The sequence below is a fragment of the Prionailurus viverrinus genome, chromosome B2 (genome assembly GCF_022837055.1).
Source record: "Prionailurus viverrinus isolate Anna chromosome B2, UM_Priviv_1.0, whole genome shotgun sequence".
Classification (NCBI taxonomy): Eukaryota; Metazoa; Chordata; class Mammalia; order Carnivora; family Felidae; genus Prionailurus; species Prionailurus viverrinus.
Window position 1 is genome coordinate 44,552,382 of NC_062565.1, and position 12,027 is coordinate 44,564,408.

At 42.7% G+C, this 12,027-nt stretch overlaps 1 protein-coding gene across 5 annotated transcripts in view; it reads right to left on the reverse strand.

Annotated features, from left to right (window-relative positions):
• Window positions 1-327: 327 nt before the first annotated feature.
• Window positions 328-12,027, reverse strand: part of PLA2G7 (phospholipase A2 group VII) — a 40,798-nt gene continuing 29,098 nt past the window's right edge. For all 5 annotated transcript variants that reach the window (XM_047859411.1, XM_047859409.1, XM_047859408.1 and 2 more), the window contains exons 5-12: window positions 11,216-11,309; window positions 9,085-9,153; window positions 8,099-8,225; window positions 6,830-6,943; window positions 5,576-5,667; window positions 4,001-4,171; window positions 1,361-1,509; window positions 328-819 (exon numbers count right to left, since the gene is read on the reverse strand). In XM_047859411.1, coding sequence (XP_047715367.1) covers window positions 689-819; window positions 1,361-1,509; window positions 4,001-4,171; window positions 5,576-5,667; window positions 6,830-6,943; window positions 8,099-8,225; window positions 9,085-9,153; window positions 11,216-11,309 — 947 coding nt within the window. In that variant the 3' untranslated portion in view covers window positions 328-688. The remainder of the gene's footprint in view (window positions 820-1,360; window positions 1,510-4,000; window positions 4,172-5,575; window positions 5,668-6,829; window positions 6,944-8,098; window positions 8,226-9,084; window positions 9,154-11,215; window positions 11,310-12,027) is intronic.

Below are 12,027 nucleotides of genomic sequence, written 5' to 3' on the forward strand. Positions count from 1 at the left end.
GGGTCTCGTGCACCTTTCTTGAGTAGGTGGAATCCATCAGAGATAAAGCATTAAGTAAATGCAAACAAATTATAAACTCTCTTTAATCCATTTTAATCTGCTGCCTTTGCCTTGTCTCCAATATTCTTATCCTTGGCCACTCCCCTAATTTAGTTTTCATATTGAAATTGTACAGTATCCCTAGTCCTGTGGTAAATCAGTGCTTTTATCATCTGTGTGATCTAATTTTTCTCACCATGACCAAAAGTCAAAGGGGAGTGCTTCCAAAGTCTACCTAGAATACCATATTGCCAAAACTCAATTCTACTCATAATAGAAAAGAGAGGCAAAAAAAAAATCTGTATTTATTGTATTTGGAGGGAGTTAGTTATGTCATTGCAACATGTTTTCATTAGCATTGTGCCTGTTTTGATATACTTGTCCACTAAAGGAGTGTAAAAATAGTTATTAATTTTGGCACTGAAAAAGTATCATCTTAGTAAAATAAAAATTTAGGCTGGTATGATTGTTATACATAGCAGTCATTCTTTACATTTAAAGAAAAAAATTCCAGTACAAGCTTCAATCACTGTTATGATATAGTCTACATTTTACAATAGAGTTATTTGAGAAAAAAAAACAAACATTAAAATCGCACACATACACACACTTTTAGACAGCTTTTTAAAAAGTGCTCTTGATCTAAATTCTATTTCTCTCTTCCTGTAGAGTTCTGTAGAGTGACATGCTGGTTGGTTGTGTCAATGTTGGTCCCTGGAATAAGATTATCATCTTCTCCTTCAATTAAAGAATCCCACTGATCAAAATCTTTCTGCAGTCCTGGAAGAGAAAAATGTTAACAAGAATATGAAGCTTTGGAGAGTACGAGACAGCTCAGTGCCTCTAGGTGGCAGGACAGCCTCACAAATTACACCACAAACGGCCACCAAGTCTGCACAGAAAGACGATTCCCTTTAACAAGCTAGACTTCCAGGGCGCCTGGGTGGCTCAGTCCCTTAAGTGTCTGGCTTCAGCTCAGGTCACGGTCCCACGGTTTGTGGGTTTGAGCCCCACGTTGAGCTCTGTGCTGACAGCTCAGAGCCTGGAGCCTGCTTCAGATTCTCTCTCGTTCTCTCTCTCTGCCCGTCCCCTGCTCATGCTCTGCCTCAAAGATAAATTAACAGGTAGACTTCCCATCTGTGATATGTAGCATGAGAAGCAGCAAAACTCAATCTCTCAAGTTTCTTTCTTCAAACTGATTTACTGTTCTGGGACATTGTAAACCAACTGGAGACAGTTAAAATGGGACTCACACTGCAATAAAACAGTTTTGTCTTAAGAAGCACCTGGTTTGTGTCATGAAACACTCTTAGTTTCTTACCTAAATGCTTTTGTAAGAATGCTAATGAAGCTTTGTTGCTAAGATCAATTGCTACATTTGAATCGATATCTCCTTTTAAAGTGAACATGTATCCAATTATTTTGCCAGTTGCAAAAGTGAAATCCACAAAATTCTGATGCACTGAACCCCTGAAAGAGAAATGAGAGGTTTATAAATCACATTGTTTGACAAAATTATTTTGGTACTTAGGGTGCAGGAAGGATACTGGTCTAGGTAGCCTATTGAGTGAAAACTAAAGAAACAAAACTTGTAGATTTGATCTCTGTAGATGTGTTTGTGGGTCACAGGCTGTGCATCTTAGTATCTATACATCTTCCCCTCTAGATAAACAAAGATTCCTGAGTTCCTTGGCATCTTGGTTTTAGAAGAAATGATTCCAGCTTTTCGGTGGGCTAGAATAGTCCCAATTTGAGCTGACAAAATGTGTTACGTGTTGCAGGGACTGTATACTCAGAGCCAGAAGCCTTTACCAACGCTGTTTAATTTCGTATCTATGTGATGCTATTCAAAACACACTGCACCTAAACCTTGGATTAAATATTTGGTGGGGGGGAACCTCTTTTCCTTGTATTATTTAAGCTGTAAACACCTTACAGATATCATTTACACTGCTCTTTAAATCTACCTAACATCAAGTAAATGGCCTTTTTTGGTGATCACTTTCCACTGCCTCTAAGACATTTGACACTTTCTTGCCGTTTTTTTTTTTTTTCCTTTTGTTTCTCTGATCTCCTTTCCCTTGTTTGTACCTTCCCTTCTTCCCCTAACAACTCTGTTCTCTTCACACACATATAGACATTCCTCGATATTCTGCTCTCAGACCACTTCTTCCCCTACTTGGTGGCTCTTATCTACTTGGTGGTCTTATCTACTCCCAAGGTTTCAGGTGTAAGACACAAATTCTGTCCTGCCCGGTTTGTGGCCAGACATCTCTACCCTGGTTTCCCCGTCCCAAGCTAAGAAATTCCGAGATGAAAACATACGTCTCCAACCCCGAATGGTGCAACTCTTCCTCTTCACCTTGCTGCTGCTTCTAAGCAAACACCACTCTTTCAGTTATCTGTACTCAACCCAGAGCCACCTGCCTCCTGCTCCTTCTTCCCTGCTTCCAAACACAACGTGAGTGTCAGAAGGTAGAACCGGGTCATGAGAGGGCTGGGAGTAGAAAACTGGATGCTATCAACAGTGGAGGAATGGCCTCAGGAGAAGGAGAGGGTCGGGGAGAAAGGGAGGGTGCAGTCTAGATGGAGGGAGGAGCAGGAAAGAGTAGGGGTGTGGGAACCAGGGGAGGAGAAACAGAGGGAGTCCACAATGTCTAACGGATGCAGAGAGCAAGGCTGAGGCTGCGAATAGGCTGCTGGGCCTTTTATGTCCTCCACAGGACGCATTTCGGTACATTGGTGGCATTCAGCTGGTCCACAGGAGTCAAAGTGGAAATGGAAGTCAGGATGAGCTCTTAAGTACGAGCTATTCTTTCCAGGCTCCTCGCAGAGAAAGGATGAAAAAGGTAAAGAGCCTAGTAAGGAAGTGGGGTTGAGGGAGGGTAGGCGTTCTGCATTACCTCTGTTTTAGAATTAGACTTATACATACAAATATTGAAGTCCTTAACTAACTTGAAGCTAAATTGAGGTCCGTAACTAAACCACCTTAGACCCTCCTATCTGTTTAACGTCTCTTGATCCTTCAAGGCCAATTCTATTCCCGTGTCTTCCGAGGTGTCTTCTGACCACATCAGATAGAAAAGACTCCATTCTCCGACCCTATCACAGCGTTTATCACCTATGCTCTTTGTGTTTCCTTCCTGCCACCACTTGTCTTCTTTGAAATAAACCATGTTTCAGATAGAAGAGGAATGCCCCCTACCCTATAACATCACATCGTGAGTTCAAAACTCTTTTGGGATTTCTTTTTCACATTCATGATATACGCGTATCACGGATGCTCAAGGGGGTCCCATTATAGCTTTGGGGAATTTCAAGATTCTTTCCAAACAGGTAAACACATTGCCGATCTCAACAGATGCTCTGACTGTTTTTCCAAAGAGTTCCCAGCCTGGCTTAATGATACAATACCTCTCCCTACCCTCACCCCCCCAAATGCATAAGCCTGCTCTTGTGTTTACATAAAAATAGCATGTATCCTAATGCAAATTTTAATGATCAATATATGAATGACGTATGTTAACACCACTCAAAACATTTGCATTTTATTTTTTTTAATTTTTTTTAATGTTTATTTATTTTTGAGACAGAGAGAGACAGAGCATGAGTGGGGGAGGGTCAGAGAGAGAGGGAGACACAGAATCGGAAGCAGGCTCCAGGCTCTGAGCCATCAGCCCAGAGCCTGACGCGGGGCTCGAACTCACCGAACCACAAGATCGTGACCTGAGCTGAATTTGGACGCTCAACCGACTGAGCCACCCAGGCTCCCCCAAAACATTTGCATTTTAAAAGAGTAAACACAAAGGCTCTTAGACCCTGAAAGTATCTAATATTCTCCCTTATTGAAAGTCTAAACAGTGAATTTAACAACTCTGGGACGGCTACCAATGGTACCTTGGGATGCTTATCCAAGTTTCAAGTTTCTTTTCAGAGGATGAAATAAATCACTAATACTTACCTGATTGTAATCATTTTTCTTTCTTTGTCAGGTGAGTAGCATTTTTTCATTTTTATGATATTAGCAGGATATTGGAACCGTTCCGAGTTGATAAAAAAGAGGGGCTGAGGAATTCTGGAACATACTTCATCACCCAATGGAAGCATCCATGCATCCAGGGCAATACCACACCTGCAGGTGTTTGTAGACAATGATAAAAGAAAGCTGGTTACACGCTGGCCGACAGACATACAGCGTTCCTGATGATGCCAGGATTAATGGACATGCACCACACTGGTTCATTACAGGTTAATCTCACTGGTACTATACTTCAGTGTGGGAAGGGAATATGATTAGCTTCATAAGGTGGTGGACTTGGCATTACATAATCATTTTCTTTAGGAGACATTTAGGAATCGTGACCTTTAGAACGATATAATATGCTTAAAATGTTTCCGTTTTTGTTACGGTCTTCAAAATACATTCTCGAACAAGTAACGATTTCTTCAGAACTGTAGGGTGTCTGAAGAAATACAATACATGCACTATTGCCCCTGTTTCCAGCACGTACGGCCAGTCTGTGGTTGATTTATTATGCCTTTTTCAGAGCAACCGTTGGACCACTTGCTTTGAGGTACTACACCTGAAAAAGTGGGGCTTGAAGAAAAACATAGGGGGCGTATCATTCGCAAATGTAACTTTCTTTTTAAAAGTAAGTTTATCCTGTTTCTGGACATTTTGGACACTCCGTTTTATGTGCTAAATGGGCAAACTAAGATAATTCCTTTAAATGGAAACCGATTTTAAGGAAGAAATGTGAGATGAAGTTTCAGAGACGATCCTACCCACTTTCTTACTGGTTGGCTCTACATGATCTCATTAGTCTGTGATGACATAGTTCAAGAAAGAAAGTATTTTTTTCTGGGGTCTGGTCCTGACTGTCACCCAAGTTAAGTGTAATTTAAGACCTCTGTCCATCTTAAGGATGGGAAAAAAAATTAAAAATGCCCTGCATATTGAGGAAGTCTAGAAATACTACAAGATGCATTACTGGCATCACAATCATATGTCATATATGAAATGTATACGGGGGCGCCTGGGTGCTCAGTCGGTTGGGCATCCGACTTCGACTCAGGTCATGATCTCGCGGCTGTGGGTGCGATCCCCACATCAGGCTCTGTGCTGACAGCTCAGAGCTGGAAACCGCTTCGGATTCTGTGTCTCCCTCTCTCTCTGCCCCTCCCCCGCTCACGCTCTGTCTCTCTCTCCCCAAAATAAACAAACACTAAAAAATAGTAATAAAATAAAATGATGTATAAAGATAAATTTCCAAATGAAAATGTTAAGTGCTTAAGCAGATAAATAAGAATGATGAAGAAAAATATATAGGAATGGGGAGATCTTATGATAGCCAGAGAAGTAGATTATTTCTGTCTAGGAAAATTCATACAGAGTACTTATGGAGGCAAAAGAACAGACTTATAAGCCCTGAAGGGTCCCTTCCTCATTAAGAATTTGAAAAATACTCTATCTCACATGGGTTATCACTTCCTCTCTTCCAATAGCTTATTGTTTTCTCTCTTTGCCTCCTCTTACCTGAATCTCTGGTCTTCACTAAGAGTCTGAATAACTGTGGCTCCACCAAAAGAATGTCCAATTACTGCTAATTTATTCCTGTCAATAGAGTCCTATATGAAAAAGCATGATATATATTCATAACTATCTCACAGGTTGTTAGAATAGACTAAATTAGTTTTTAAATTATAAAATTATTAATAATTTCATGGGCATGGTTAAGTACCTTGATTTCTTATAAAAGAAATACATACATACATACACACAAATACACACATATACATACACGTGTATGTACACATATATGTATATACGTATACACAAATAACACACACACACATGCACACACATTGAGCACTCATAGAAGTTCAGAAATGAACTTAATGATCTTCCTAGGCACCCACACTTGCAACACCAGCATCATTGCTGCCTTCTGCCTCTCCCTCCGTCCACATTTGATTAGTTTGTTCATTTCATGAGTATCTATTGAACACCTGCTCTGTGCCAGGCACCGTAGTTCACTTTCAATGAGCTCCCAGTCTATCAGTGAAGAAAGAGACATGGACACGTGATGCAAATACAACAGGGTGGTGCCAAGGAGCTAGGAGGGTGATAGATAGTTCGCCAGTCCAGGGCGGGGGTGACAATGGGGTCCAAGAAAGCTTCTCGGAGGAGGTGATGCCTGACTTGAGATGAAGATTAAGCAGGACTCAGGGAGAAGAATGTGTCAGGCCAAGGGGAAAACATGTACAAAATCACGGAGACAGGAGAGGGAGTAGACGGTCGAGGGACAAGAAACTCTTCACTGTGTCAGGAGAACAGACGATCATCTTCTACCCAGACTGAAGCCCTTCTACCTAGTCCCCTCTACTCCCTGTCCTCCGTCCTCCATACACACTCTTGGGTCTTTGTGCATGCCCTCCACTTTGATACTCTTCCACCTCCTGTCCATATTCTGCTGAAAACTTTTGGCCACCATTTCAGGATCACGCTCAACTATATGCAGGAGCCATCCGAGAAATGACGACACTTCTGCTGGAGCTCTTGAGTTGAACCACAGAAACGGCTGCTTCTGTAGCTCAAAGCTGACTGTGGGCAATCTCATCTACAGTTCAGCCTAGTTCATTCCTCATCACTATAATACTTCACATACACTTTTTTTTTTTTTAATTTGCAGCCTTTTGTCACACGGTTCCATGCATTACAGCAGAAAAGCAGATGATAAGGAACAATAAAGAACTACAGGACAACGGAAATGACTTTTTTCAAGCTCACCTTCAGTTGTTCCATATCAAACTCTACATCTAATGCATTCTTCACTGGCCTTCCACGATCAATGTCCAGAATCAAATCGAGAGCCTGGGAACACTCCTTTGCCCTTTGGCGCACCTAGTGTGATTATTAGAACACGGAAATGACCAGTAAAGAAGCTGCGATACTTATTTTAAAGTGTGTGTACGAGTTGCGTGTGGGAAAGACGATTGATTGCTTATAAACTATAAATGTCTCAGTGATTAGTGACTGGAACACAACCTAGTATAAGGACACAGGCTTTAGCCCTGCAGGTAGTTACAGCTGAGTCCAGATCCTGTCTCTGCTGCTTCCCCACGGTGTGACTTCAGACGGTTTCCTTAACTTCTGCAGCTCCCATTTGTTGTGTAATAATGCCTACCTCAGTGAAATGTGGGTGGGGTTAGATGCAATGACATATGGAAAACACCCATTGTAGTAAGGCTTGCCACAAAGGTGGAAGCCAATGTGCCCTCTATCACTTATCTTCCAGACTCCCCCGTGAGCCAAATACGGTTATTATTCACTACTTTGCAACAGGTAAAACATAGAAGCAAAATAGAGTAAGTCGCTTGATCGAGATCATCCCACTAGGAAGCGAGGGCATCAGGATTCAAACACAGAAATTTGGATTCTAAGGCCTGGACTCAATACTGTCCTATATTGCTTCTCCAAAAAGTAGTGCTTTTAATATTGCCTTGGCAGCGAGGGTATTTATGGATTCCTTTTCTAGCACCTCTGAGATTCTAAAATTAGAAGTTCTTTTTTCTTTTTTAAATTTTTAAAATATTTATTTATTTATTTTTGAGACAGAGAGAGACAGAGCATGAACGGGGGAGGGTCAGAGAGAGAGGGAGGCACAGAATCGGAAGCAAGAGCTGTCAGCACAGAGCCTGACACGGGGCTCGAACTCACGGACCGTGAGATCATGACCTGAGCCGAAGTCGGACACTCAACCGACTGAGCCAGCCAGGCGCCCCTAAAATTAGAAGTTCTGATGCCAATGATTTCTGAATATCTACTGTCATCTCTCAAGATTTTTATGTTGGTCTTTTGTTTTTACCAGATCCAGATCTGATCCAGACTTTTCATCAAGGGAGCTGTATCACTCTGAAGATCTTCCAACAGGCCTTTTGGGAATGGGAAATGGGAGAGCTCGGAGCAGACCTTACCATGTGCAAATTAAATCAGCAAGCATCATCATCGTGCATACGATTTTTAGTCACCACGCCTCCTCCTGCTGCTGCAATGTACCTGCTCATTTCGTAGAGGCACCTCCTGGTCCCCTGGTTTTAGGGTTTTAAGATAGAGCCAAGACTTGTTCCCTATTTCTACAGCAGACTGGTCCCTGAAATAGTAAGTCGCAGACGCAGATCCGTCTCTACAACACAAACAAATCAGTTACTTACATTCGCTCTTCCTCATCCCCATCCCGCACTTCACTCTGATCTTTCCGACTTCCCTTTCTTCTTCCACTCTACCTTTGTTTTAAAACCGTTCTCACTCGTCTGTGGACTGTGAGGAACTTAACAGAAGACAGTGGGGGAAGGGAAGGGGAAAAAAAATAGTCACAAACAGAGAGGGAGGCAAACCAGAAGAGACTCTGAAATACAGAGAACAAACTGAGGGTTGTGGGGGGGGAGGGGCGGAGGAGAGGGGGAAAATGGGTGATGGGCATTGAGGAGGGCACTCGCTGGGATGAGCACTGGGTGTTGTAATTAAGGGATGAATCACGGGAATCTACTCCCGAAGCCAAGAGCACACTGTGTGATGGCTAACTTGACAATAAATTATATTTTAAAAATAAATAAATGAAAATAAAAATAAAACCAAAGAGGCCCCCAAGGGAGTCATCAGAAAGAGCCATTGCTGCAGGTCAAGTCAACCCATCCTATCGTCATTGTTCTAGGAGGCCCCCTCGCAAACTCATGCGTGCAATCCAATCCCAGTGCTGACATTTTTTCACTGTGTGATTTACAGCAAGTTACTCAACCTTTCCCAGCTTCATTTTTCCTCCTCCTTAAAAGAGTGACAACAGTAACCATTTCAGAGGGTTGTTCCAAAGATTAAATGATGTATGAACATGGCACACAATGACAACTCTCGAAATGCTAGCTGGTTTTCAACTCTTGACAATTTAACTCAGTCCCCTTTTATCCCCTCATCACATAACCATAGTTGACAATTTCACTGATTTCTTTTTATAAATCTTCTTGGAAGTCAGAGCCCAGGCGACATACCTGTGTTCTACAGCAGCAACTATGAACCCATGAGATGCAAGATCAATGCCAACAGCAGAATAAATTGTCCTTCAAAACAAAACAAACAAACAAACAGGAAGCACTGAAATAGCTGTCATGCAAAGGCGGGGTCCACTAATGAGCCTCGGAATGTGGAAGCCATCACACCCCTGTGGTAGTGTCCAGAGGTACACCAGAGAGCTGTGGTTCTCAAAGGGGGCACACTTCTGCCTCTCGGGGGATACCTGACAATGTCTGGAGGTAACTGCATTATCATGACCGGGCAGAGGGTGCTGTTGGCATCCAGTGGATAGAGGGATGCTGTTAAAAATCCTACAGTGCACAGGGCTACCCTCCACGATAAGAAATTCTGAGAAATGTCAGTAGTCCTGAGGTTGAGAAACCGTGATGCAGTGATTCTAAATATTGCCTTTGAGAGCGCTGGATTTTAATCTTGGTCCTACCACCGACCAGGTATATAACTTTAGGCAATTGCATGACCAGATCTTTGTCTGCACCTGTAAAATGGGACTTTATAAAGCCTTTGCTTTAGAACAGTTAGAAGGTTTTGCTAAGACAGCGTACGTAGGAAGGCAGTGCAGTGTGGTGCTGAAGAGAACACGACCTGCTGTCTGACCACTACATTTGAATCTGCCACTGCTTTGGATAAGTCACTTATCTGTCCTCTGCAACACTATGATAACTGGTGGGATTCTTGTAAGGATTAAGTACATTAATATGTTTTCAGTGCTTATAACCACATCTAAAACAGGGGAAAGGCTGAACACGTGTCAACTGTTATTTAAATGACTGGAAACAATCATGTGCTAAGTAAGCTGCATTGACCCCTTCCAGTTCCTCATTCTGGACGATCTTCTCGTGTCATGCATTCAATAGGAAATGGCAATAGAGAACCAGAGAGAGGTAGTGGGAATGATGTCCTCTATTGTTGAAGATATGCAATCTACCCAGGAAGGGGAAATGGGTCTAGTACAGGGATCAGCAAACGTCTTCTGTAAAAGGCCAGAGTGTAAATATTCCCAGCTCAGTGGGCAATGCGATATCTGTCACAGCTGCTCAACTCTGCTGTCGTAGCACAAAAGTCGCCGCAGACAATGCGAAAGACGAATGAGTGTGGATGTGTTTCAGTAAAGCTTTATTTATAGAACTGAGCAGCAGGCTAGCGTTGGTCCTCAGATTCTAACGTGCCAACCACTGGTCTGGTAGAAATCAAAGAAATGGCTCCAATTGAAGTACCGAAGATAATTTCTTATTGCAGAAGCTACCCAACTTCTGGCCAACTAAAAGTCACCTTTAATTTTCTGAAAGTCTTATAATCCTCTGAGGTAGAAAGAAAGGTAGGCAGTTGAGAAAACAGAGGAGGCGTGGGTGTGGCGGTCATGAAAACGTGCCACTCTGAGATCATGCCACAGAGAGCGTAGTTGACTAAAGACCCCACTGAGCCCCTTCCCCTTTGGATCCACCACCCCCAGCTAAGCTTCCTGTGGGCTGTGCCCAGTGACTGGGCATGGCACGGGTACCAATGGAGACCCATTCCCGTGAGATGCGAGGCTCCTTTGATGAGCAACTTCGAGTTAAGCACTCTCTCATTTGGCCTGGTCCAGTCTCTGCTAGAACTGTGCTGTAATCTGGGATTCTCCATACCCAATCTCTCCATTCCCCATCTCCTTCCCAAGTGTCCAACCTGCATCATGATCTGAAGATTCTGTCTTTTCCTCTCTGTTCCCTCTATCCTTCACGGGCATTTCTCTCCATAAATGTCTTTTATAAGCCAATCCAATCTTGGTGCACACTTCTCAGAAGACCTGAGCTAATCCAGGGGATGGTTGTGAGAGTGTATTGTACTATAGAAGGGTGACAGCCCCAAATGCCACCTCTTCTGTTCTCGTCATAAGGCTAGTCCCCATGAGCTGGAAGGAGAGAACAAACTACTTGACCAGATAGGGCTGGACTGATCAATAGACCATGGTCAACATTTGAGGAACCCCAATTCCTCCAAGACGGGGGTGACCATGATACTCCAAACTCTGCTCTTCTTTTTGCGAGGGGAGGGCAGGGAATGCATTGCCATTGGACCTTAAGGGTTAAAAGTTTTCCTCTCACACGTTACCGGAATGCTCCAAGACCATGAGAAAAAACTATTAGTGGGTATTTTTCACCAGTCCTCAGAGGAGAATTCCAGTTTGCAGGAGTTGTCATTGAACCTAGACAACAATGAGAGATTATAATTAGTGTTTGCTCTGACTTGAATGTTGCCGCTTAATTTAATTTACATCTTCTTAGTAGAAATCCTAACTCATGGAATTTATACTTATGTTTTTATGGACTAATAGTAAATTCATTAAAAAGTCTGCTGCTAGATACTTAACACCCAAAGACCTGAAACATGTAGTTTTTCCTAAGACCGTAAAATCATGAATTATCAGTTTTCACTGCCAGCTCTGAACTGAGGGTGAGACACTTACACCCTTACACCCTTACAGGTGTATTCAGAAGGCTGTTCCTGAGCACCAACCCCGGGTCTTGGTGAAACTTCAAAGGGAATATTCTGAAACCAAACTACGGAATAAACCTCAGGAGCGTTACCCTGAGAACCAGAATCTTCAAATCTCCTTTCATTCCATGCTAATTTGGTAATGATCAAGACAGACCGCTGCCTTCATACTCGGATGTGCCTTTGGATGCAGCTCTACCACTTACTATTGACCTTGAGCAAGTAACGAGAACTCTCCGAGTCTCCGATTCCTCTTTTGCACAATGGAGGAAATGACACCTGATAGGGCTTTTGTGAGAATGTTATCTAAGTAGGCAACATATGTAAAGCGCCTATCTCGTGCCGTAAGAAGGGACTCACAACGTGGAAGGCACTGTCTTCCCTCCTTTCACTTCTCCATTGCTATTGTCATTATCACCATGAGTTAT